This window comes from Haemaphysalis longicornis, unplaced genomic scaffold, assembly GCF_048455015.1.
Source record: "Haemaphysalis longicornis isolate Haplotype H1 unplaced genomic scaffold, Haemaphysalis longicornis Haplotype H1 scaffold_1, whole genome shotgun sequence".
Classification (NCBI taxonomy): domain Eukaryota; kingdom Metazoa; phylum Arthropoda; class Arachnida; order Ixodida; family Ixodidae; genus Haemaphysalis; species Haemaphysalis longicornis.
Window position 1 is genome coordinate 175,324,976 of NW_027526203.1, and position 27,766 is coordinate 175,352,741.

General features: G+C 47.8%; 1 protein-coding gene across 6 annotated transcripts in view; it reads right to left on the reverse strand.

Moving 5' to 3' along the window:
- The window catches only part of LOC144139582 (uncharacterized), a 141,496-nt gene that overhangs the window by 10,738 nt on the left and 102,992 nt on the right, over positions 1-27,766 (reverse strand). For 4 of the 6 annotated variants that reach the window (XM_077671893.1, XM_077671910.1, XM_077671905.1 and 1 more), the window contains 5 exons: positions 24,214-24,327; positions 21,593-21,706; positions 16,345-16,386; positions 13,871-13,912; positions 4,825-4,869 (listed from right to left, as the gene is read on the reverse strand). In XM_077671893.1, coding sequence (XP_077528019.1) covers positions 4,825-4,869; positions 13,871-13,912; positions 16,345-16,386; positions 21,593-21,706; positions 24,214-24,327 — 357 coding nt within the window. The remainder of the gene's footprint in view (positions 1-4,824; positions 4,870-13,870; positions 13,913-16,344; positions 16,387-21,592; positions 21,707-24,213; positions 24,328-27,766) is intronic. The other 2 variants (XM_077671913.1, XM_077671897.1) reach the window with 2 other exon arrangements.

The following is a 27,766-nucleotide window of genomic DNA, read 5'->3' on the forward strand; positions in this document are numbered from 1 at the left end:
ATGCAACCACGACACTCGAGATAAAGCCATGATTTAGAGTTGAGCGGAGTACACACGGACCGCTTCACTTTGTGGAGCAGCGCTTACGTGCTCCCGCTAAAGCGGAAAGCTTACATTAAATATCTTCTGGCCAAATTTTATTAAGCAATTACTTTTATGCCCGCTGCAGAAGAAACCGATTTCTCCGCATCGCAGCTGTCTAATGAACACGTTTTGACCACGTTCGGAGAGCAATTGATTGCCACCAGCACTCGATGTTCAAGCCGTAGTGAAGAAGTCCGTAAGCAGTGCTTGGCGTTTCTTGACCAGGGTGGGCTTTCCGTGACGCTCGTATGCTGACAGCGCTAACAAGGCTTGCTCTTAAATATTCGCGTGCGCCTGCGTGCCTCCGCAGAACGTCGATGGCATCCATCACTTCAGTGGCCTTCGGTTTCACCGACACTTCCTCAGGCTCTTGTTCGGAACACTTTTCTTTCCCTTGAAGTGCTCATGCTGCTGATAAGACTCATCTAATGATGGACGAACAAAATATTAATGTGGTTATCAGCGAGCACAACCTTGAGCAGCAGCACCGTGAGCTAGGACGCATAGAAAAAAAAAAAACACTTAAAGTAGGCGTCGGCAGCCTAAGCATAGAGGGCGCTGGCGTAGGTAAGGTGGCTAGATTGGGGAGGTGTGAGTACCGGCGGCGGAAACGTGACTCCACAGCGCGCAGATGCCACGGGCGGCGCTGTTGACCAAGGCGCGGTAGGACGCGGTAAGGTGCGCGGCTGGAATGAGCACACCGCCGGCATCGCGTCGGCTGCATTTCTACCATCAAGGTGAAAACTAACCCGTTGCGGTATCGCACGCTTTCTGGAAGAGTAAAAGAACGAATATTTATCACTCAAAAATTTTTGTCAGCCCATTTCATTGCACCCGTGAAGTGTAGTTTTATGAGCCCAGTTCGCATTGCAGTTTCTTAAGCGTTTGCGCATTACGTGAAGTGGCTCCGGGTTCTATTAAAAAAAAGCTTGGGGTTGTATAATATGCACTGACACCACCCGGTACACAGGCGCCATGCATTTCGCCTCCCTCGGTATACCGCCGCCGTCTTCCAGATCGGCACTACTGTAGAGCCTGCGAACTGAAGGCGTCTCGACGGACACTGCAATGCTTTCTGCTACCCGGCCGTAACAAATTGGCAGCCCGCAAGCAGTTTTCCCGCTCACATCAGAAATTATAGTACACATTAAAGCAACACATCTGGTCTCGTCATGAAATCGTTCATCTACAATAAAAAAAAAAGGTTTATTTGCAGGTGAAGAAGATGCACACTATATTTACAGGTGATGAAGAAACACAAAAAAGCATTTACTGGTGAAAAGAAAACAAAAAGTATTCAGAGGGGAATAACTATTTGCAGGTAAAGAAACAAAAAAAAATCTTTACAGTGAAGAAACAAAACAGTATGAAGTAGAAAAAAAAAACTAGAAAAGCAAACTACTAACAGGTGATGAAGAAATAAAATGTATTTCCAGGTGAAGAGAGAACAAAGTATATTTACAGGGGGAAAAATAAAAAGTATTAACAGCGGAGCTGTTGTGCAAGCCGTAAGTTTGCCGTTGCAGGAAAAAGATACAAAGAAAATGCCGAGCTCTCGTGAGCGCGTGCCTCGCGACGACCACCGAGCGCCTTCGGCTCGCGCGGTGGCTTTAATAATAATGAAAATAAAAACAGCGCTGTCGTCAAGCGCTACCCCCATGTAAAAATAGATAAAAACTTTATCGCAATGTCAAACTTAAAAGACCCTGTTGGGAGAGGTCACCGGGGCTGCCGCATAAGCCATTATGGAAATAGGACACATGGATAGGAGTGTGCCCCTCCTTCCCGAGACGACTTGCAGATCCCGCCACCACTGCATGAGAAGAGCATGGTGGAAGTCTGCAATGCTGAGGATGACTTTGCATCTATTACTCGCTGCGAAGAAAACAACGACCTCTTCAATGCATATGACGACGAATTACTAGCTCCGCAACTATGCAAATAAACAATGATAATGAAACTTCACTATGGGTCCGTCAATGTCCACCTACAAGAGCTTCACCATTCAAGTGTTGCGCGTAAATGCAAGCTACCCTGATTTTTTTTTACAGGTGAAGAATTAAAAAAAAAACAAAAAAAAAACAAACAAGAATTTCTGAAATTCAGCCTACATCACGCAAGGCTTCACTGCATTCAGTTTCTTCTAATTACCTTGCTGGTTTACACCTTAAGTATAAAGTGTATCCTCGTAATGCAATAAAACCGTACAACAGTTGCCGTCAGGGCACCAGAATGCCCTGGGCAGGCAATCTGCGGCACATCACCCGTTGACTACAAATTTCTGCCGCCGCTTTAGCATGCATCTGCGGCACATCACCCGTTGACTACAAATTTCTGCCGCCGCTTTAGCATGCAAACGTGTTACGCTGAATGCGCGAGTTAGCTTGTTTTCTCCGTTTGCTCCGTCTTCTTTGCTGTCGACTGCATCGCGCCTAGAATGGGAGAACGACGCGAGACAGTCCACAACGCACGACAAAGCTGGCCGCGGCAAGGGCACGGCGAGCGCGGGCAGGACGGCGCGGCCGGCTGCGGCTACTGCGCCTCGACGGGCAGCGCCACATTTTCCCTGGTGTCATCCGTGCGCAAGGGAGTCACGCGCGGCCGAAGAAAGGCGCCGCGGTACTCACACCTCCCCATTCTAGCCACCTTAGTGTAGGCAACGATGGAGACGTCAAAATGGTGGCCGCACTATCAAACCGTCCATGACCGCTAGCAGTTTTTGAGCAGCTTCTTTCATCGCTTTTAATTGTTGTCAACCACATAATTCACCGCTTTTCTTTCATTTTAGCCTTTTAAGAGTTTATGTGAGTACTGAATGTTTTCAATGTAGGCTCTGAGAGGCAAAATAAAACGTGCCTCGACCAGAATTTCGTTCTTCCTTTCTCGCCGTGACTTTGTTAAATCGAAAGCGCCGCACAAAATTACTTCATAAAATTGAGATGAAAATACATGGATTTAGCAAAATTTTGATCGAAAACTTGAAAAAATTTGTTATATCGCGAATTTTGTTAAATTGAGGTTCCTTATATCAAGGTTCAACTGTAACGTATTTTAACGAAAAATACCTCAACAGTTGCCGGAGACATGAGTGCGAATGCCGTGGCTGACGATTTAAAAATTGCGTGCTTAAGGCGCACCACCTGCTGAACATAAAACCAACTTTCTAGCGTAGAGCACCACGAAAGCGCTGAGGCGTGTGAACAAAGCACCGAACGGACTCTACACTCCTTCCCTGATCTGTGCTGTTCCGCGGCTTTGCCATTCCGCTCTATGATTCGTTCAGCTGTGTTCCGACCTTTTTTCGTGTTCCTGATGCGCAGTGTACAATGGGCCAGCCCATGAACTACACAGCCGGTTTTAAACTGAAGTTAGTGGAGCATGCGTTGAAGCACTTGGAAACCGCATGGCTGGACAGCACTTCAGTTTTGACCCAGTGCGTGTATGTTACTGGCGAAAACAAGAGGATTGGGTGATAAACAGGGATCGCCATTTGTTTCGTGGGCCTCAAGAAGGGAAGTTTCCCAGTGTGGGAAAAGATGTTTTGGAGTGCCTCAACAGCATGGAAGACGAACGTGAAGCCGCAAGAAACTTCAGTGAGGAGGACAACTCCATGGCAAGTAGGGGGATGATGGCGAGTCGGGGGCCACTAGCATGTTGCGAATACAAAAGAAATTTGATCACATAATTACCTACGTGTCTTTACCAGAAAGGTAAGGTTTGACAGCACTTCTTTTAGCATCTTTATTGTAAGAAATCTCAACATGTAAAAATCTGTTGCGACTTTTTCCCGCATAATGAACCTTCCCCCCAAATTCATGCCAAATTTTCTGAAAAAAAAAAAAAAAAAAGAAAGTGGGTTTATTATGCGAGTAGATACGGTATATAAGCAACCATACATAAAAATATGAAGGCCCTAGGACCGTTTACTAGTAGCCTTTTCATGTGCAGTGAAAGCGTGGCCCACAAAGTGTTACAGAGAAACAGGTGGGCTTAATCGTTGAGTCCACATAGAAATGATTAATCCTTAAAGGAGCCATGAAGACAAACCACAAGTTTGGCTCATTCAAAAGATTGCCTTGTTAAGATCATACTGACACCACTTTTAACGTAAACTTTGCTCAAATAAGCTACATAATTAGGAAAGAAGGGAATGGCCATGCGACCCACTCGCTCATTTCCCGCAACAGAACCTATGATGTCATACCAGACAGCTCTGCGATTGGCGGAGGGCGGCAAAAGCAAACGCAAATTAGGCTGAGCTTATAGGCTTGCAGTACGAGCTATTTGCACTTAAATTTAGGGCACATTCTTTTTAAAGCCCTAAGATGGTGGGACAAACAGTGGAAGTTACGAAAGCATAGTAAACATAGAAGTACTGATGTGTACTGCTGTTGGTACTGTGCGCACTATGCTTGGTTTAGCTCACAGGACTGCGGGGCTTTGGGATTGTTTCAGACGACACTGGCCGTTTGACGCAAGTGACGGAGTCTTACGTGATCATATTTGTCAGGCGAGCACCATGTTTCACAAAACGATTGTCTCCATGAAAAAGCCAGGTACAAATACGTTCACAAACAAACCAAAGGCAGAAAACTGCTTGTCGCGGTGTGGTGGCACCATCTAGGTTCACTAACGGTAAACAACAAGGCACTGTGATGTCATTGCAGACATGAAAACGCATGATTTAGTGGGAAAATCAAAATTTTAACTTCAATGAAAATGTACAAACTAGAAACATACCTTCCCAAAGAAAGTCGGAGAAAAGTGGTGAGAGGGTCCAGGAACCTAGAGGTGCACAAGCATGAGAGAGCATGGCAGGCTGGCACGATGCACAAGTAACAAGCCATTTTGCTTGTCACAAGTTTTTTGCAGTGAGCCCAGTTTCATTTATCTCCTTCAACCTTAAACTTAGGAAACCCAAATCAGTGGCTTTATTTGGTGGGTAACAATTACTGGTGCACGCTCTATGAGAGTACGGTGCAGTGTGGCTGAACATATTAATTTCTTTAAGAGAAGGCTTTCAGTCAAACAGCAGCCACCCTTTAAATAAGATCACCCTAAAAGCGAAGGACCGGATTTCAGTGAAAACTACTAAACACCGACAATGCAGTTCTCCCGAGTGCGGCTCTAGTTAACACAAAGCTGATAGCAGTTGATCATGTCTTAGGCACTAGTTCACAAAAAGCAATGATGAGTGCAACTAACGCAACCATTGACAAAATCGATGACTTAGTTATGGTCCCTAGAAATTGTGCTAGTCTGCCGTCCGCGCGCTTTCTCTATGGGAAGGCGTGTCCGCGCCACTGATGCACGCACAGCGCTGCGCAGAGGGCGCTGCGAGCAATCGGAGCGCCCGAGCGGCCGGAGCGAGAGCGGCCGGCCGGCCTGTGCCGCGCGCTGCTGCCGCGGAGCGCGAGCGCGCATCGGGGTTTGTCGGCCACTAATTAAGCGGTGAAATGGAATGGTACGAGGTACATCAGCTCACAATTGAAAGTGCGATAGTACTATAAGACCTTTTAGTTTCACGCCTCGAGTTTTTCGCGAATTGGAGCCTCTTTGCGGCCGCTGAATTTCGCGAGTGAGACCGAAGGATGAAACCGCAGCAACTAGCGTAGCCGTTTCACTACCATCGCTTGAACCATTATTAAAGTGAAGCTTTCTATGTCTCACTGATGGCGTATATCGCCTCGAAAAAGCACTGCAGGAAAGCCAACTGTCTCTGAAGGCGGTGATGTATGTGAGTAAAAACGCTTCCCGTGGTCAGAATCGAAGCTGGCTCCATCGCGTTTTGAAGCCGACGTCTATCTCAATGCGCATTTCCAACATGGTCAAAGCAGTTTGCATTTGGAGAGGAGTGCAGTCAGAAAAATTATCACTCCACTCTGCAACGATGGTTGAACACGAAGCTTTCTTCGCGTGAAATCAAAGGGCAAAGGTTCGATGTCAAATCCGGCATGATCATAAGTCCAAAATGCGTGCGAGTCAAAGTGAAAGCTCAATGAGTCAAATTCAAAACTCAGACGACAAGGAATCGCTCACAAGAAAGCTTCGCGTTCAACCATCAATGTTCAGACAGTGAGATCCCGTTCAAAAAGAGCTCCCTGCGGCACCAGAAGCTGCGTTTGTTCCACTTCGAAACTACCCGAACGTCATTGACGGTGACAAGCACGCAGACGGCTGGTAGGCTGACAAAAAGAAAAGCGAAAGCTTGAGTAAAATGTTGTGCCAGCAAAAACTTGTTCCAATATACTTTGGGCAAAGTGCGGAGGGTGGGGGGATAAAGCAAGGTATATATGGTCATGACAGTATAAATAAACCTCAATATTTTTACTCCTTGGTTTCAAACAGCCGCCATTATAATGATTGGCCATAACACAAATATTCTCCCGTTTTGCTTTCCCCGCGTGCGTCTCGCAATTCCCTCCGAGTGTGTGGGTGACCAAAAAGAACCTGTGCAATGAGGAATGCAAGCGAAGTTACTGATTTGCAGCTGGGTGTTAATAAAAATCAGTTTCACGTACCCGATGCTGGCGAATGTTTCAAATCGTGGTATTCACGAAAATTACAGGCACGCAAAAGAGGTTTGATAGTACCCAAATTTTTGAAAATTTGGAGGTAAGCGGAGTGTTGGGTTAAGCGAAATGCGAAAAATGTATGGCCAGATCACTGGAATAAGAGCTGTATAGTGCTGGTAACAAACGCTCCAATGCACAGAGACGCTTCCGGAATACAGGCAAAATAATTTGCAGAAAAAAAAAACAATTTTTTTAGGTATTGCGGGAAAAGAACTGCGTGATGCACGCCTGTTTCGCCTTCGCATCTGGTCCCAAAAAAGTGTTTTCGAGCTTCTCAATGCCACATCAACTGTTGGTCACCAACGCTATATTCTATCTTGCTGTGAAGCAGGCAAAGCTAATGTTTTTCTTGTTCCTGCCGTTTTTGGCACTTCTTGAGACCCGTCGTTGTCCACATGATCAGAAGCGTCTTCCCCAGCTATATCAACAATGTAGGCGTCGGACAGCACTCCGCTAACGGGACATCGGCCGTGCACAGTGCGTACCCCGCACAAATTTGCCGTTCGCGACGGTGTTCGGCGGGTAATGGGAGCTAAGCTTTAACCGAGAGCTTATCAGCTGCCTGCAGCGGATGTGGCATTGCGTCCTCTTTGTGAACATTTCGAGATATCCGTGATCCCCGAATAGACGTTTCGAGACAAAGGGTGGAAAATGTCGCCTATGCAGGTACAGTTAAACCTCGTTATAACGAAATTGAAGGGGCGCCGCGATTTGCTCGTTATAGCCAATATTTCGTTATAGCCGTAGCCGACATTTACTGCAAATATTATGCATTGTAGTAACCTAAAACAAAAAGCCGGCGAAATAGCATCTTGCTGCACGGCGGTAGTAAGTAAAATAAACACATTCCGGAGGTAAAGCGGAAAAGTCACGAATCTACTTTATTGCAGTTCAAAACTCGTATTTAAAACAGACCTGGCTACGAAGAAGTCCGTAATTGGACGTTGATGCACCTTCCTGATGCGAGCGATGGCCCCCTCAGCTGCGGCCGCTATGTTCACGGCATCTTCGCCGCCCTCGTGCGCGCCGAAGTAGCGGCGCAGCACGTCCACCGCATCTAGTGCCTCCGACGCCGTCCTTAGCGCTTCTTTTCAAGCCACTTGCAACAGCGCTGACGATGGACTCTCGGTTGCTCACGATGGTTGACAGCGTACTCGTCCACACGTCAAAGTCTCTTGCCACCTTACCACGGAGTGCACCTTACCTTCCTTCGCGCCCGATGCGACGGCTTTTATCATAGCCGTCTTCTGTTCAAGCGTGGTAGTCTTTCGCTTCGCTTCCCGCCTGTCGCACTCGCGTTTTTGGAATCACGCGGGCAGTACGATAAAAGATAAGGAGGCTGAAGACTGCCAAAACCCACGCACAAAAAACTACGCAGCGAAGTCGGCGATACGAACAGGGTAGGGGAGGGGAGGGGGGAGAGGAAGGCGACGCAACCGCGCGCGCCGTGTGCATTGGGGTTCTTCTCGGACTCACCGCGGATAGTCCGCGGATTCCCCGAAGCCATAGGGATACGTTGGAAAATCGAACGTCGGACTGCTTCTCGGGGAGCCCGCGGCCCCGCGGTGAGTCCGCGAGACTGTAAATAGTGCCGTGCGCAGCGAGAGGAGGGTGGGGGCTTCGCGTGCGGAGCGTCTGCATGGCGCGCCTTCCTGCTTCGCGCGCGTGGCGCGAGTTTTGAACTGCTAATACCGTTGCCGCGTCGCGCACTGTCTCAAATCCGCGTTGCGCACTGTTGTAAAATTAGCTCAAAATTTGATTTCTCAACTAAATTTGTTCGTTATATCCCGTAACAGGGAAATTTTACCTCGTTAAAACGAGGTTTTAAATACATTGGTTTCTATGGGGACTTTCAAGGGGAATTACGATTTGCTCGTTATATCCATTATTTCGTTATAGCCCGTCTCGTTATAACGAGGTTTAACTGTATATGCACGGCAAAAAAAGGTTTCGAGTTAACCGGTATTTCGAGATATCCGAGTTCGAGTTATGGAGAAATCATGCACTGTATCTGATGACTGAAGGTGATAAAACTTCGTATGAATGTGCACACGTCTTGTTTTTTTTATTCGGCATTTACATTTAACAGATTCCCAGTTGACTGGACGTAACTGAGGGGGCCGCGACGACGTGCGCTTAAGGGCCTCCAGATCAACGATGCGAAAGGTCAGAAGGCACCGGTTCGAGATGCTTTATTTACATACACGTACAGGGGACAACATCTTGGGAAACTTGCAAAGAAAGACGGTTCCAAAGAGCGGAGCGCCGACACCACACACACACATTTTCAGGCGCTGACTAATCCATCAGTTAACAACGGCGGGGATATTCACAAAGAACGGTTAACTGTTTGCTAGGTAATGTAGCTGAAGTCCCGCATGATGTTTCCATGCTGGAAAACGATGCCGTGCCGGCAGTGTTCCCGAAGCCCCCGAGTACCGTATTTATTCGAAAATAGGTCGAGCACGAATATAGGTCGACCCCCTAAAAATTGAAGTCGCCGAAAAAAAAAAAAATATATTCGATTATAGGTCGACCCATACTTTTAAGAAAAAAACTTGAGGAAACTTTTTAAAACTCCCATTTATTTACAACGCGGTCACCTCACTGGTCGGAGCCACACAATGCGTCGTCGTCGGAACTTGCGCCGCATGCGCCGCTGAGCAGGGGGCGCTGCGCAAGCGGCTTCCGGGCAGTACTTCCGGGTAGTACAAAGCTGCGCGGGTCCCATAGGATCCCGTGTTGACAGAAGCAAACTGAGCTCGACGTTCCCGATTATTTTGCGACGTGGTCACCAGCCCATCCCCGACGCGTCCGATCTATTTCAGCGATCAACTTGGCATTAGGGGAAAAAGCTTTGCAGCGCTAAACACGTTTACAGCGCCGACGAAAGTGCCGGGGCCGTGACGGCGTCTGCTACTCGCAGGTTCACCGATCGATGGTCGTACGAAGTGAAATTTTAAGTGAAATTTCTAGTTTAAACAAATACTCTAGGTGACAAAAACTTCTCAAAAACAGCCGATAAATAAAGAAGAGTGACGCAATCGGCGATGATTGCGCTTTAAAAAGCCAGCGAGTCCGGCGGACCGCAGGCTCTCCTGCTGCGGTGCGCCGCTCTTTTGCGTACCTGCACACTACACGTGCACTTTGATTAAACAGTGATCGTTTGCGTCGCCGTTACGAATACATGGTGCAGCGTTAGCTTGCCGTTTTGTTGCGTGTCTCAGTGACAAAATGCCGCGACCGTCAGAAGCGTGAAATCTCTTTTGCGATTCCGAAATTAGTGGCCGTAAAACAAAGTGGTCGGGTGAACTAAGAGGCCACTCGCTTTCCTTGTTTGCTCTCACTTTACGTAATTATACGCTCTTGCAGCATACATTCCCAGTTCGCACTTAATAGCCTAGAATGAGGGTCAGCAACGGCCGAGTTCCATGCAGCCGACACGGCGGAGGGCTGGACGGCAAATCGGGTGGGAGGAGGAGGGGGGCTTTGAATGCCAAGAGAAAAAATTCAGCGAATTTCTAATAATATTTGACAATAATCTGGCGAAGTGTGAAGAACTGGAGGACGCCAATTCTCTGTTCTTGCCTCGCTGTCTAACGCCATTTGAAGTCAAAACTGCAGCGTGTCGGCGTTCAGATTCGATGACCCCTGCACTAGAAAACCAACACAGTCAGTGATGGTCGTATGTAAATATTCGGGGCCTCGCGCCGTGTATGCGGCTGTGTTATGTTATGCTGTGACATGTCTGCAGGCAGCGGGCGTGTGATTTGGTGCATGTTTTGCGTCCTTTAATAGCGCTTAATTTGTTTATTTGGCGCTATTGCCCCAGCTACTCGCTAGTATACATGTGCCCTGCCGTTCGTAAATCGTGCGGCGTAAAACGTTACACAAGAATCATTTAGTTTGCGAAAATACGAAACAAAATTTCCACTCGTTTCAAAGACGGTGCCAGGCCAGCAGTGTCAGCTGAGTCGGCTGCGCAATTCTTGCGTTCGCTTGCATGCTGCCGCTGAATCAACCTTTTGCAGTTACCTCAGGATATAGGATGAGAAGCGTTCCGTGTTTATGCTACTCATGAACTTTCCTTTGTCGACCACACGCAAGAAGAAAAACTGTAACTGTCGTCAAACAGTTAAACCACCCGACCTGGCGATACTGTCCCACGCCGCGACCACCGCGACAGCTCGCTCAAAACAAAGCCGATAAATCGGCTTCTTTTAGCGGATATTATTTTGTTTAGCCTCTGCAACTACTTTAAGGGCTATTTCATACAGTATGCAGTCATTTAAACACGACACAAAGCGCCACAACCAACTTCCACTCTGGCTTGTAATTGAAACACATGGAGGGCGGTGAGGGTCGTCTGCTTTTGTACTACCCAGAGGCGTCGGCCGCTAGGGGCGCTGCATGTCGCCGAAACTCCAGCGCAGGAGGCCTATTACCCACCCCCGCCCCCGACTGGCTTTGAAGGCTGAACGGCCAATCCCGCCACGCAGCGCTAACTGTTGAGCTTTGGTCTGAATATCTTCGCAGGACACTCGGTGTCCTTTCGCACGCTTCTCTTCCACGTGCAGCCGGAGTTTTTTCTCGAGAGCATCGTGCCTCCCACCACGAAACGCACGACGCAGTCCCCTACAAGCAAAAAGTTCGTCCCGCTGTTTCCGCCATCCCTTGATCAGCTTTTCATTAACGACTAACTCTCGCTGAGCGGCGCAGTTGTTCAAGTTCTCAGCAAACAGGATCACCCGCCGCTTAAAGTCCGACGTGACATCGCGAAATGCGCACGAGAAAAACGTTGTGTGCGGAAATCACAACGAAGCAAACACAAAGAAAGCGCATGAAACGGAGAACGGGAGATAGTAGAGACAGCGAGCGAAGCAGGCAACGCCGTTCCGTTCACGAGGTGGCTACGCTAGGTGGCGAAAGTCACCTAGCCAAGCCAAAGACACCAAGCCAAGCCAATCTGGCTCTCTAGCCAGTACGTAAGCTCGCTCGTGTCCGGTTCGGCCGCAGGTAATGCGCGATAGCCGGCAGTGACTGTGGGTGGTTTTCTTACGCTGATTGTTTTGTTATTTTTTCCTTTATTTTCTTGCCTGTCTTTGTTCTAGATGCTCCGCGCTGCCGCCTCAAATTGAGGAGCGCCGGGCGCGACGGAGAAACGGATCGCTCGTTGCGCCCGCCATTTTTGATCACGACTATAGGTCGAGGTTCTTCGGTCACGATTATAGGTCGACCCTCAATTTTTAAGCACATTTTCGGAAAAAAAAGGTCGACCTATATTCGAATAAATACGGTATGTGTCGAAATCGAAATAGTGTAGCGACACGATTCCGCGGTTTTGAGAAAACTCGATCCTTCATAATACGCGAAAACGTACTCCTGTCACTTCACACTTCGGTTAAAACTCTTCGTACTGGTAACAGCCAACTTATTTGGCTAATCTGGTTTGTCGACAGAAACGGATAGGGTTCGAAAAGGGGCAGTTAAAATGGGCTGAACCCGCCCAGAAATAGGGCAGAAATACGAAGGCAGCAGCGGCACGGCAGAGCCCCGTCCGCCGTTACCCATCGCGCCGGCCGGCCACCGCGCTCCGATTGACTGCAGCGCCGCCGCTGCATGCATCACGGAGGAGCCCCCTTCGCGGCCGACGGTCGGCAGACTAGCACATATTTCTAGGGACCATAACTTAGTGCAGCCTTCCCAGACGCCCTCTGCAGTTTTTCCGTGTGAAGCAAATGTCACCACTTCGTGCTACTAATCTCACAGCCAAGCCAGGCCAATCCTCATGAAAAGCCAACATGGCCGTCAGCGCTAGAGTGAATTAGAACACAGAGTGGTCCAAATGTTCATACTTTTAATACATTCAAAGTGAAGCCAAAAATGGGTAAAATTTGATAGGGGCGCTGCGATCGCGAGACTTCAAAATGTGGCGCAGAGGTAGAATACTCGCTTCACACACAAACGGCCGAGGTTCGATTCCCACCAGTGCTGTACTGTTATACTTTTTTGTCAGTTTTTCTCTTTTAATGTCTGCGAAATGTTAGGTAACTACGCTTAAGGGTTACTATATCGGCCTTTAGTACTTATTTTCTGTTCAGCACGATGTGCATAGGCATACTCTGACAGTGAAATCAATATTCATGCTTCCATAGAACAGACAATCACGAGCAAATTTGTAGTGTGCGATTATAAGAAAAAACAGCACCACAATTTCCTTAGCACTGAATACATCATATAGGTCTACCTAAACACAGAGTTTCATACAAATATTATTGTATGAAACTATGCCTATATATACTTTTGTTCTATGCGATATCACATTCACTGAATCTTTCCCCGATAAGTGCGTGTTTATGCAGTGAGGTGCTAGTCTGAGCTTGGCAGCGCTTTTTGTCAACCGTGAAAAATCAAGGGTAGATTAGGAGAAGAAACATTGGCAACTGCCGTGCTACCGGTGCATGTTTTAGCCCAGAGGAATACTCCCTTCCCGCCCGGTTTTTAATATTTATGTGCTGTCTTCAAGCTACGGGGTGCATTATCTTCCATGCAACGGCTCCACGTCGCAGAAGTTTATCTAGCAGACAAAGCGAGAGTTTTTGCCAACCATCGCACGGCGACGACGCCATCCCAAGAGGCACAGGGAATTCTTTTTAACTTTCGCAGTAGTAATAAAAAAATCAGTTTATGTAAATGAACATTTGCTAGTTTATATTTTTATATAATTTTATGACTATTGATTTGTTTGTTTTTAAATTATCTATGCAGAAACTCAAGTTGCCACTGACCACCGCATCGCGGTGAGATGATCACAAGACTTCAGGGGAATCCCCTTTCGTTACCCTGCTTTTGCTTCATTTTTGGCAGCTCGTTTGAACCTCTATCGGAGCCCATCGGTCAGGCCGGATCAGAGCGCCTGTTTTCAATGTAGCATGCAGGAACGTTCCTGCGATTACAACGAAATAGGGGGCTCCTAATATATGGGCTCCTATGGGGGCGATGCCGGGACCGATCAAGCCCGACTTTGCAGCTGGGAAAACGTACCACCCGGAACGCAACAGTGGGGTTCTACTTTGCTGGAGTGCCCTAACATGAAAAAACACAGCTCCACTAATTTACCAATTAACCAACATGCCTAGTAGAATAGGAGCCCAAACGCAAACATGCTCAAGAAGCCAGGCACACCACTGTATTTGCCTGTGGCTACCTACCTCGTGTTGTGGCTTGGGCTTTTTTTCACCTCCCGGCTGTTTCTGTGCAAAAGCAACACAACAACGCACAAGGTTCGGACATGTCATCGTCATAAAACATCTTTTGTGGCTGACTGCTCTCAGGACACATTTCAATATGCCACTCATGATAATCAATCCCTCTCAATGCTTACAGCTAAATGCAATGATGGAAATGTGATTGTTGTAGTCACAAATTGTGACCGTTAGATGCCAGTGGTAAATCTCTTAATTTCCATATGGCTGGCTACATTATCTGAAATATGTGTTAAGCAAATCCTGTGTGCCAGCTCTGTGTGTGATTCATACCCCTTGCTTTCTGAACAAATCCCACGAATCTGAAGCTCAACAATCTGAAAGCAGGAAGGACCAAGACAATGTGCTTTCTTTAGTTGCTCCACATCTTGCCATGGGATCACAAACTATAGTAGTCCCGTCAATGAAAAAGTTATACTTCATTGCAGATGTTTGCCTTCGTGCCCTGATGCACAAAAACAAAATATCTGTATCAAATGTTAAGGTCACCATACAGCAGCAAAAGGCATATATTTCCACTCGTAAAAATATTGAGAAAGCAGACAGCGCTTTGGGTCAGCCCATTCCATCTGGCAGTTACCCAACAGTTGAAATCAATTATGGCAGTGGTGGCAGTGGCCCGCTGTACCCACGATAGCAACAAATAGAAGCTTGAAAGTTTCAACTCTGTTTGGAGGAGTTGTGAGTCATGTCAATCAGGTTCAGTCATAGTTCAAACGTATTTCCCACTAAGTGGCAACAAGGACTGCATTACCTGATGCAAACTACAGCCCTCAAATTAATTTACTACCGAGACTGCACATTTGGTTGACAGGTACTGCATAACCACAATGCCTAAATTCACCAGAAATGGATTAACTGACACTAGCAGGGATCTCTAGCATACAATCTGCACCAACAGCAAATGTACACTTGTCTTTTATAGAGCTCACATTTGCCTTTTAAACTACTGCAGCTGACAGATACACAGACAGAAGATCGATTTATTCGTTGAATCCATGTAGAAATAATTAGACATACGTATACAAAGGAAGGCCTGCAACGGCCAGCCATGAACCACTTTTGTGGAACAAATCGCCCCAGCCAAGCCAGTGGCCTGAGAGTCACATGGGTGCACAAGTGCAAAAGCACCGAGCTTTGTGACAGCAGGTAGATGATTGACTGATTACGAGGTTAAAAGGGTCCAGCATACAAAACACAAGTTTGCTTCATTCAAAAGATTGCCTCGTTAGAATCATACTGACACCACTTAACGTAACCTCCGCTCAAATAAGCTATATAATTAGGGAAAAAAGGAATGCCCATGCGATCCACTAGCTCATATCCCGCAACAGAACCTATGATGTCACACCAGCCAGCTCTGCGATTGACTCTGGCCGGCAAAAGCAAACGAAAATTAGGCAGAGCTTATAAGCTTGCCGAACGAGATATTTGCGCTTAAATTTAGGGCACATTCTTTTCAAAGCAGTATGAATGGAGGGACAAACAGTGGAAGTTACGAAAGCACACGTAAACATAGAAGTATTGATGCGTACTGCTGTTCGTACTGTGCGCACTATGCTCGGTTTAGCTCACAGGACTGCGGGGCTTTGGGATTGTTTCAGACGATACTGGCCGAGTGATGCAAGCAACAGTGTCTTACGCGATCATATTTGTCAGGCGAGCACTGTGTTTCATGAAACGATTATTTTGATGATTGATTGTAGGGTTTAACGCGCCAACGCAACGGAGGCGATGAGGCGCGCCGTAGTGGAGGGCTCCGGATTAATTTTGACCACCTGGGGATCTTTATCGTGTGCCGAAATCTCGAACACACGGGCGTTTTTGCTTTTCGCCTCCATCAGAAAAGCGGCCGCCGCGGCCGGGAATCGAACCCGCGACCTCGTGCTCAGCAGCGCAACGCCTTAGCCACTGAGCCACCACGGCGGGTGAAACGATTATTTTCTTCCTGAACAAAAACAAGCCAGCTTTAAATATGGTCAAAAACAAACTGAAGGCAGAAAACGACTTACCACGGGATGGTGGCGCTATCTAGGTTCACTAATGGTAAACAAGGCTTTGCAATGGGCTGCAGAGCGGTCGGTTCCTGTGACATCATCGCAGACTACGAAAACAGGCGATTTAGCGAGAAAATAAAAATTTTAACTTACCTAAATTGATTTATTTCTCAGTGAATAAAACATCGTTTGCATCTTGACAAGTGCTGAGGGCACTATAAAACATGAAATATTTCGAATAAAACAAACTTGTATTTTGTCTGCGTGGCCCCTGGAACGCACCGACCCCACACAGGTGATGAGGCGCACCAATGTGGAGGGCTCCGGACTAATTTTGACCACCTGGGGATCTTTAACGTGCGCTGAAATCTCAAACACACGACCATTTTCGCAGGCAGATGAAGACACAAACTAGAAGCATACCTGGCCATGAAAGTTCTGGGAGCTGCGGCGGTTTTCAGGAACCTATGGGTGCACAAGCACGAGGAATTAGAGCACGGCAGCCTGGCTACAGTTCTAAGCAAGTAGTGGTACAAGTTTCAGCATGCGGTGTGTTCCTCAACCTCAAAAGTTTTTCAAAGTGAGCCTAGTTTGGTTAAAATCCTTCAACTCTGAAGAAAACAAATCGGTGGCCTTGATTAAAAGACAAAGATTAGTTGAAAACTTGCACTGTTCAGTGCTTCCTCTAAGTACATATGGTACAGCAGGCTTGAACAATCATTAATGGCTGAACCAAAAAAAAAAAAGAAAACCCAGCCATAACCACTGTTCTTTTTTTTTTTTTCAATATGTACATGCCGGAAGCTTAATCGTTTATCTGTTCAGGAAATGTCAGAAGCATTGTGATGCAACTCACAAAATATTTTAGAAGCACCAGTGGTTAGAGAAACCCTACCTGAAATTTTGCATTACATATAGTTTTAAATTAAAACACTCTTTGTGCATAGTTTTAACCAGTGTTTCCTTCGGATTAACCTCTAACCTCTCAAAACATTTTCACTCAGTTACGTACATCTTCCTTCTTTTATTGTATGCTTTCTTTTGAAATTTCTTTTTTTAGCCCCAAGAATTCTCTTTTGCAAGTGTGTGGGTAGAGGCGGCCATAAGTGCACAGAACAGCACAACCATGATGTGTGCACTTCGGGTGTGAGGCCAAGTGAAAATAACTATTTTTCGACTGCAGACCAACACATTCTACAACACCACGATACTCCACTACATCTCTCCCTCCACTTACCCTTACAACTGCCCTTCTTGCTCCGTCCCAAACACTACCTGCCACCTGGTCTGGGAATGCCCCTACGCGCCAAACCCCCTCCCTTCCCCATCCCCTGAGCAGTGGGAGCGCGAGCTGGCCAGCTCACGGTGCGAGGACCAAGTGAGAAACTCTATGCGCCTCATCACTCGCGCCCAAGCAGCTGCGCTAGCTCGCGGCTATCTGGACTGAGAAAGCCACCCACCTTTATGCTCAATAAATGTTTTCCAATCCAATCTAATGTCAATTTTGTTTTCCAGTTTATTATTTGTTATTATTTATTTATAAGCATTTATTGGACATTTAAGACAGGGGGACGGGGAGGCATGGATTGAGCTGTCATGGCTAAATCGTAAAAGGATTGCATCGCCAACTTCTCCCAAATAGATCGCTTCACCCCCATTACACGGTTCATCTCGCTTGTACTGTCGCCGCATAACGTGTTTGGTGAAGGGTGCAGTGTTCATTCCCATCCTTGTCCTCCAGCTCAGCGCTGTTTTTGGCTTTAATCGACTGTGGAGGCTACGTGGGCCGCATCAGGCTGCACCTGCCCTGCTGCATGCCAGTCCAGCACATCGATGTTTCCAGTCCAGTGTCCCCAGCCTGTGACCCAGTGACGAAGACGAACTGAGACCAGCTGCCGGTATTGAAACCACGCTGGTTTTGGTGCCCCTTCTCCATGGGGCGGTATGCCAGTTATAGAGCTGCTTTCAAGCTGAAAGCTATTGAATACACTATAGAGCATGGCAACCGCGCCGCAAGCAGGCCCTTTGGTGTCTACGAGTTCAGCGTGCGCTACTGGAGACGGCCACACCAGGAACTGAAGGCGACCTACGCACTGAGCTCACTGTCATTCCAGGTGGCTTAACGTCCATGCGCCAGCCTTTGAAACCGTCTTTGAACAAGCCATTCAAAGCACGCTCTCACGCCAGCTGGCAAGATAAGGAGACCGTTGGTGGAGATGCTGTGCAGCTGGATATCGGAATCGTGGGGAATGATCATCGCAGACGTCGTCGTCAAGAGCTTCAAGAAGATGGGCACACCCAATGCCCTGGATGCGACTGAAGACCGCCCGGTGTGGGATGGAGATGAAACCTCTGAAGGCTACTGGCGGTGATGACGAGGCAACGGCTAGCAACTTTAGCAGCACTGACTCGGACTAGGACTGTTCCCATTTGGGTACCCGATGGCAGTGGCGTAGCCAGAGGGGGGTTTGGGGGGTTCAACCCCCCCTCCCCCCCCCTCCCCCTCAGAAATTTTTACTGCACCCCCCTCGTCACTCCGTAGTTTTTAAGGAACCATATTCTGCCCACTGCGCCGCACATAGTGCCTCCTTTTCACCAAATTGGCGAACTTCCCAGGCTCTTAGCAAGAGAAAATTATGAATGACGGCGATTTTCTTGCGACTTTCGGTAAGATCTCGATCAAGGTTTGGGTTCTAAACGCTGTTGTGATCTCCCAGTTTGTCTAGTTTGCCTCCCTCACGCGGGTTCCTCTATCTGCCCTTTGCAAGTTCCAGTGGCGTAGCCGAGGGGGGGGAAGGAGCTACCTTCAGCCCCCCCCCCCCCCCCTTCCCGAAATTTTTAAATTTTTTCGGCCGGCACCGTGCTGCCTGTTATGCCTGGTATGTCGCCTGTGAACAAAGGCGCATATCCTTCGGATGTGCCACTATTAAAAACATTCACGACCCAATGCCTGTCCTAACGCATTGGTGCTTATACAAAACGAAGCGCCCGGGTTAGGATAATTGCTGAGGGGTGCAGCTCCAAAAGTGATGGCGCCCTCGTGGTAAGCTCAGCCCACGTTGTGCCCCTTTGTGTGTGGCATGTCACTACACAGAGAATAATTGGCCGGCTGAGTCGTTCTCAGCAGTGGAGATTGACTCGTCAAGGTATAACCGGGGAAGCAAGGATTGGTCTGCACTGACTCGCGGTGGAAGAAAAGAGGCCGCCCGCCATTGATGAGTGAAGACTGGTACGATAAAGGGCCGAAAGGGAAAAGACGATCTTTGTATGTGTAAACAGAACCACGTGCAAGCGGCAGTGGCATGCAGGTAACTGAAGAAAGCGAAGGGTCTGCGTATTGGGCGAAACGTGTGCTTTAGCTGAATGAATGTCGTGGTTGGGCTGAGGGCCTTTGTGGATGAGGCACATAGCAAAGTATGCCACTCTTCTGCGCGTCACCCCTTCATTCTTTTTCACGTTTCTGTGGAGCCCGGGAGGGTGTTGGCGTGGGATAATTGAATGGGCTCAGCTTGTGCGCACTGCGTGTCCCCTTCAGAAAGCGGTGTTGCAGACAGTAATTTTCTCCTCCGCGATTAGGCAGTTTTCTTCGGCGGTATTTTTCACTAACCTAAGGAAACTGGGGAACAGGGAGTTGACGAAAAGGGCACGCTGCGGTTCGCTGAGCGAGTTCCAGGCTTTATCCTACACGTGAAGGCTTGAGGGTCACCAGCCCTGTTATAGGCAGATGGCGCTCGCCAAAGTTAAAATACCCGATGGCCATCTTCGACCTCGGTCACAACAAAAGCCTCTCCATTGCATCCACAGCCGCTGTTTGCCTGGGCGGCGGCTGCCCAGAGCAGTGCATATTCAGGGGCCTTAGTCCCAAAAACGCCGACATGACAGAACGGTGCAAGGGCCGAAGTGCCCTTGCTTTGGGAAGCTCACACTCAAAGTGCCATGCAACACACAAAAGAGGCCGCAATTGTAAGTCATTTTCTTCCCCTGACCCCTGATTTATCCTTGCGTGACCACTGTGTATTTTAATATTTAAATAATCACTTCCTACACGATGTCACAGTACCTTTATGTCTCCGAGCCAAAGAATTTCTATCTCGTTTTATTTCTAATGCAATATTTGTTCTTGAATTGGTTGTTGAAAGGAGCGCCCGCTATAAAGTGGGTAGGTAACTTAAAAAGAGAGAAATTAGAAAACGTAAATTCTACTCATATAAACGCCTAAATATCCTATGATGCACGAAGTTGACGAGGTTACTCAAAGTGCATCGGGACAGTGTTGCTGTCCGTGAATTACGTGAACAGTTAAAGATTTAAAAAATATATTTGTTCTCGCTGCAGTTTTAGTACCGTATTTACTCGCGTAATCCTCGCACTTGCGTAATCCTCGCACCCCTAATGTGAGCCACCAAAACTTGAATTTTTTGGTTCCTCGAATATTCCTAACACCCCCAACTTTGCAGCGGCGAAAGTTGCCTGCTCACGAAACCCGCATGGTGCACGCGCTCTCCAACGCGCGCCCTCCCCCGCCGCCTCTCCGTTCGGCGGAGAGCGCTGTGTATCCAAGGCCATCCAGGCGCCCTAACAACCTGCATGGCTACTCCCTAACAGGCGCCCTAACACGCTACTCACACTGTCCTTCAGCCGGTTTCGCGCATGTTTCGCGTGCGCGCAACTAGTCGGTGTTCGCGCAGCCCGCTGTCGTGTCGTCGTGTCGCCGTCGTGGTCCCGCCGTTGAGCGGCAGCAGTCAGTGAGTCACTCGCGTCAGTGGTGGATAGCTCGCTGCCGTTTTGAGAACTTTTTGATCTAATTGTTTTGTGCTTGGTGCCGCTTCGCCATGGGGAGGAACGCCAGCTACACTGCCGCTTTCAAATTGAAAGCGAAAGAGTACGCGATCGAACACGGCAAACGTGCCGCAGGCAGGCACTTCGGCGTCACCGACTTCAACGTGCGTTACTGGAGTAGGGCACGCACATACGACGACGAGATAAGGCGCGCACCAGAAAGCAAAGCCGGCAATTTCATGATCGCTCATCGACGGGAGAATGTTTACGTTGTAAATAATAAAATAAAAAGAAATAGCTGCTGTTGGCAACACTGAGCTTACCTATACAAAAAACGACCGCTACATTTAGCGGGATTGGCATAAGACAAATTGGCAACACTGTGCACCGGATTTTTTTTTTCCCGCATAATTCTCGCACCCCTAACTTTGCATTGACTTTTCCGGAAAAAAAGTGCGAGGATTATGCGAGTAAATACGGTAGTTTGCTTCATCTACAGGCACGCAACTCTAAGTGAGGTAGCGGCTGTCGCATGGTGTGCCCGTTATCGTGACCTTTGTTATCCCATTTCACACCACGTGATCGGGCGTAGAATGCTTATCAGCAAAAAAAAAAAAAAAAAAAAAAATTCTGCGTTTGGACAACAGCAACTAAATAAAAAAATCTCTTTCTTGCGGCCTACGCCATTTTATTGCGGATGTCACACTCATCATACCACAGACGTTGAAATAAAGCAAGTAATCGCATGAAACTATGCTCATTTAATGCAATGCCTGCACAAGGTGCCTGTGCATCTTGCGACTATGCGATAAGGTTGCTTTGGCTCAGCATGCATGCCACTTCGCTGGAATGAGGATATCAGCTAATTGCATCAACAGAAAGGGGCCCTCGCCTTCGCGTTGCCCTGGGCTCCATTTTGGTAGTTCCTGGCGGGCTGGCTGTCCTGGTTCTGGGGCCCGGAGTGAGAGTACTTGATCCCCTGCCTCCCAAAGCCATTGTAGGATTTCTGCAGGAAAAGAAGGACATCGGGCATGGCCAGCTCTTCACTACTGGTCATGTGCAAGAGGTTTGAATACATGCTTGCAAAGAAGATGCTTATTGAAGATGTAAAGAAGGTCTTAGTGACGCAATCGCACATTCCTCCGTGCAGCGGCATAAAATTTACGGCCTCTGCAAGGCACGCTCGTCGAACGTGAGATTTGGATGAAACTTGCCGAGCAGACGGTGCAGCAGCAGTGCGTTAGCGTGCGCCGACGTCTCATGCTTTTGCAAAGCCAGGGAACGTTCGGAAATTTCACTCCACTATTCGAAAAATCAAATACCGTATAATGCGGAATATAGGTCGAGGCGGAATATAGGTCGACCCCCTTACCTTGTAGCCGAAAAATGTAAAAAATAATAATTAGTACCAACCACTGTTTTATTGAGATTATAACTTGTTTCGTCAGATGACTGCTTCTGGCTCGCTGTCGCCCACACAGCAGATTGTCCTCGGTGCAGTCCAGGGAATTGCTTATGCAGCACTTCTTAAACACTCGCAAGACGATGTCATCGTGAAGCGAGCGCAAAGCATGGCACACTCGTGTGCAGACCGGAGCGACAGCCAGTCTGAGCAGGCGGTCTTGGGCTATCCATTCGTAGAGACATCGCACGACGCTAGCGGACAAAATTTGCCCCTTTGTACAGCAGCACAGGTGCACAGAGCAGCGCCTATGAAACGAGGCCTTCCGAGCGTTGCATACCGAGAGCTGCCCCTTCAGCTAACGCCACTAGCAACACTTCTTTAACGATACCGAACTGGCGCAAGGCGGACACGTAATTGGCCTTGGAAAACGCCCCTTTTCTTTTAAATGCTACAGTACACTGGCACCAAGTTCCTAAACTCATTTTGGGCAAGAAGAAAACTGCACGCACACATTCGCCGACAGCGAGAAGCAACAAAACAAAGTAGGCGTCGCGTCCGATTGATGGTGGTGGCGATGGTGCCTTTGGGGTTTGGATGGGCTCGATGGGCTGCCTGGTCGCTAGATGACAACTGCCAGTGACTGCAATATAGGTCGAGGGGTGACTTTTTGGCAAATTTTTCTGTAAGAAATCTCGACCTATATTCCGCATTATACGGTAGTACATATACTTGATTCGCGAATCGAATTATTTGCAGAGGTACTATTGAATTCGTATTACAATATTAGTGTATTCCCACACCCCTAATACATATAAATTATAAGTTGAGCCCGTTTAAAATGAACCCGAACGTCACGCAGACTGAACACATGCTAAAAAATGACAAAACTTCTCATGGCTGTGTTTCTGCAGAACAAGGGTGATGATTGCGGTCTCCAGTTAAAGCAGCTATATGCTCTTTGCTAAGGCCTTCAGCATAAACAAGTCGTCAAGGGTCCTCTATGTAGCCTGTTGCTGCACAGCGCAGCAGGTCGGTATAGCAAATCTGATGATCACTCACATGAAGTGTGACCATATGACCAAACTGGAAATCAATGAGTACCCTATGCCTGCAGTGATTATAAGCCACCATATTTGGCACTATTTAAAACCTTAACTTTAAGGTTTTAATAAAAGGTGTTAGAAAAGTCACCACATGCACAAATTTTAAATTTACATGCCCCTGTATACCTCAACGCTTGCGTTTCATTCGTGCGACCTACAAGGCACAGCAGGATGAAGTCAGCCATGAATGGCTAATAAAAAGGGAAGCTCAGTTGCAGGAAAGAGGACTGCTAAACTGCACGATCAGCAGGGTGAAGCAACCTTTACATGAACCCGGGACTACAGGAAAAACAGCCACAACTGAACCGACTTCAGGATTAAGAAATGCCGCCAAGCCTACAATAGCTCCATGCTAAAATAACATCTACGAAAAGAAAGGGCAAGGAGGGAGGAAAAAATTTCCCTTTGCGCACACTTTTGTCTGGCCATGACTTGGCAGCACTTTTGCCCATTTTGAATGTGCATGCTGGGGCAATGCCTAAGGCCCTGTGGTGTACAATGGGGTCCACTGTTAAAGGGAAAAAACGGCGAGCGTGTGGATGCTGCGCTCCGCGAAGCGCTGGCGCCGAGAAGTGACGAGAATCGGAGACAGCCGGCACATGCGCACTGACCGCACGAGGCGGGAGAAGACGCTCTGTCGTCTGCTACGGCGCTCTGCTGTGCCACTCAGCTTGCAATTGCTGAGGGATTTCACACTTGAAGGATGTAGGCGGCACAGTGAAGCACTGTAGCAGACGACAGAGCGTCTTCGCCCGCCTCGTGCGGTCAGTGCGCATGTGCCGGCTGTCTCCGATTCTCGCCACTTCTCGGCGCCGGCGCTTCGCGGAGCGCAGCATCCACACGCTCGCCGTTTCCCTTTAACAGTGGACCCCACTGTACAATGCAGCCAGTGGGCTGTAGAACCACATTACTTTTCACTATGCCATAAGGTTGCTTTGGCTCAGCATGCATGCCACTTTGCTGGAATGAAGATATCAGTTTCTATCAACAAAAAGGGGCCCTCACCTTCACGTTGCCCTGGGCTCCATTTTGGTTGTTCCTGGCTGGCTGGCTGTCCTGGTTCTGGGGCCCAGAGTGAGAGTAGTTGGCCTCCTGCCTCCCAAAGCCGTTGTAGGGTTTCTGCAGGAAAAGTAGGACATCGGGCATGGCCAGCTGTTCACTACTGGACATGTGCAAGAGGTTTGAATACATGCTTGCCAAGAAGATGCACATACAGCTTACCATCGCTTTTGCTTACCACATTACATGTAACTTTAACAATGCAGTGCAACAGAAACAAACACTTAAGCTGAGGCACACAGGACGAGCGTTATTGCAGTGTCTCATCCTGTGTGCTCGTCCTGTGTGCCTTAGCTGAAGTCTTTGTTTCTGTTGCGCTGTATTGTTAAGATGAATCACCAACTCACCAAATACTAGTTTACTTTTCACTGCTTCGCACTTCTTTACACATCCCCTCAAAACATCCTCAATGGAACCTGCATGCCCCAGTTTATATCGCAGCAAACACCCTTCTAGTATTAAACTTGGGGCACTGTGCCACAGCTACACCTGGGCCATGAAGTGGACTATAAGTGCAGATCGAGCTAAGGTTAAATAGGATGACGTGAGGACTTTGGCCCCAGCTGCTATTTCAAATTAGGGCTTTCTCTCGCAGCTACACATGGGCTATCAAGTGCACTGCAGTGCGTGGCTATGGGTAATTCAGGACCACCAGAGGACTAGAATTTGGGCAGAAATCATGCAACAGACATTTCCTGTACTTCCCCCCAAAAAACAACCACCGCTTTAAAGTGCTCAGCACATTAAGCTGCCCGCTACTGTGCTTTAGTGTCCTCGCCGGCCTTGTTACCGTGCAAATGAAGGGAGGAGGAAAGTGTGGCGAAAGTGTGAGGGGGAGGGCGGTATGCCGAAGCAGTGCGAAACACTCCTCGGCGGCTCCTCCAATTCATCATGAAAGTATGAGGGAGAGTCAGTGAGACATGCTGGGCGGTGGCGACGCGATGCGAGATGACGCCAGAGCAGCGCATGCCATCATGGGCTCGACGATGAAGGATTCACTTTCTGAGATGAAGTTTGTGGTCCCTTCCTGAGATGCAGATTGAAAGCGTGTATTGCACAAAGCGTGTATTGAACAAAAGCGTGTATTGAGAAAGTGCTTATTGAACAATATGTCACTCGCTCCAAACTAACTACGCAGCAAGGTAGGAATGCGGATCCTATGAGTGACAAAACCCTCTCAGTGTAAGCCTCTTCTGTAATAGCCCTTGCAGCAAACAGAAAGAGGTTGCACTGATGACGGCCATGCTAATGACCATGTCAGTCATGCTATATAAGACCCAGGCCTATTACAGCCACTTGCCCATAGCGCACTGCCACCGCCACCGCTAGATAGCATAATTCATCGAGCGGCTGTCGGCCATGAATGCAACACAAAGCAAGTGCATTGCACCCTGAAGGATGAGGCAGGCACGCCGCACACCACGGCAATCACCTTCCAACACTTGGCGTCAAAGCGGAACGCAGCACAGTCATGGAAGTGCCGGCTTCCACACGTCAACAGTTTTTGGCTTTCACAGTGATTGTGTGTGCTCATACAGACTATACAGTTGTTAAAAATTACCAACTAACTTTTTGAGGCAAGATGGTTTCGAATCCTCAAAGCAAAACTTGTAGAAGCTTGGCCAGAATGTTCAGGGCGTAGGTGGAGCCAGTCCCGCATCTGTGTCTACATGTACAGTCAAACCCGGTTATATCGAACACGCAAAAAAACTCAGTTCGATATAGGGAATAATTCAACATAAGCAGGCTACAGAACTGGACGTCATAGATATAAAAACATTTATGAAACTGCCTTAGTTTCACGCGAAATATTCCTGTATCTTCTTCAGCTTGAATAACTTTGCCACTAGCGACAGTACACGCTTCTCCACATTGTCTAAAGATTCAGAGCAGCTCAGGCTGCAACCTTTCACATTTTCGAAAAAGCACTGGACTGGTGTGACTGAACCAATCCCCTTTTAAAGGTTGTGGACAAAGGATTGTCATTGCTTTCCTTGTTGTGGTATTCTAAACACTCCCACAGTCACAACACCATCATTCACACGTGCAAACTCGCTGACCATTGATCTGGCAACGGCGGCCGGAAACTCCGACAGCTCGCTCCACACTTGGGCAACAACGGCAATGGCTTTGTTGCACTCCTTAGGATTTTGAAACTCATCACCAGCACGCGCAACCCGGCATGTCTGAAGAGCGTGCTAAGGGTGCTCTTGGGAATCTCGTGTGCGGCAGGGACATCACAACTTCTCACCGCGTTCAACTCGAATAATGATTGCCAGTTTTACGGCAAAAGAAACATTTTGCTGCCTCATATGATAGCTAGAGCCATTAAATAAACCTTATGTCAGTGACATAAGCGCTAGCCACCACAGCTACACTTCAGAAGAAAGCCCACAAAGCCCGCACAATGCAAATACAATGAACGAGAAAAGCATTGCAACAACTCGCCTGTGATTGGCCATCTGAAAAGCATGGTGGGTGGGCAAAGATCGTTTTTTGCATCAAGGGTGTCGACGGCTTGCCCTACAGTGTGGTGGTGCAGTCCACTGCCCTTGAACGGCTGGGCTAAACCACTTTTACGGTGTGCCAGAATTTCTCCTCTGCTGCGACGAAAAGCCAACTTGAAGGGGCACTTCTGTGGCATTTGTTGTTAGATATACTGGAGTTGCTGGTATTTTCGTTCGATGCAAGCGCAATTTTTGCTATGTATTCTCATTGTAAATACATCATGTTCAGAAACAGTTCAATATACAGGATAATTCGATGTAAACAGGTTCAATATAGTCGGGTTCAACTGGAGATGTGTTACTCCGCTGTAGACACAAACAGTGCAAGCCATTGTTACAGTGGCTTTACATCAATATTTACTGTTGTAATGAATGAAAGAAACTGTGACCATGTTTCACGCAGCAGTTATTGGGGCTCCCAGCTCTCGTCCACCTATTGTGCTGGTGCAAAGTGAGTGAGACTACAACAGTCACCTTAGCGCCAGTGGAGCCACGTCAAGGGTCACGTCTACGGGCTAGTACAATATCTACTGCCTGTATGCATAACTTCATCCAAAAAATTTATCAAACTGAGCCTGTATGCATCTCTTGTGAAGAATCACTGCAAACGCCATTGTCAACTACCACACTCGTAAACCATCTGAAGCAGCGTAAAGCCTCGTATGTCCAATTTGAAACAGCCGCTAAATTGAAGTATGTGAATCAGCCAAGCGGCACGGATGTTTCGAAGAAAGTGGTGGTGACCAAGGTAAAACGGTTTGCCCTGGACCAGAAGATAGGGAATGATTGTGCTCAATTTGCAACCGTACACGAGTGTAGAAGATTTGCTTCAAAAGGCCATTCATGGATATCAGCTACCTTCCAGAATGATCCTGTCTGAAACATTGGTGCCCCAATTATACGATGACACAAGGGAGAAAGTTCAGCCGGAGTTGGCACAGGCTATTGAACATGAATTAGAATCACTTTCATTTACAACCGACATTTGAACA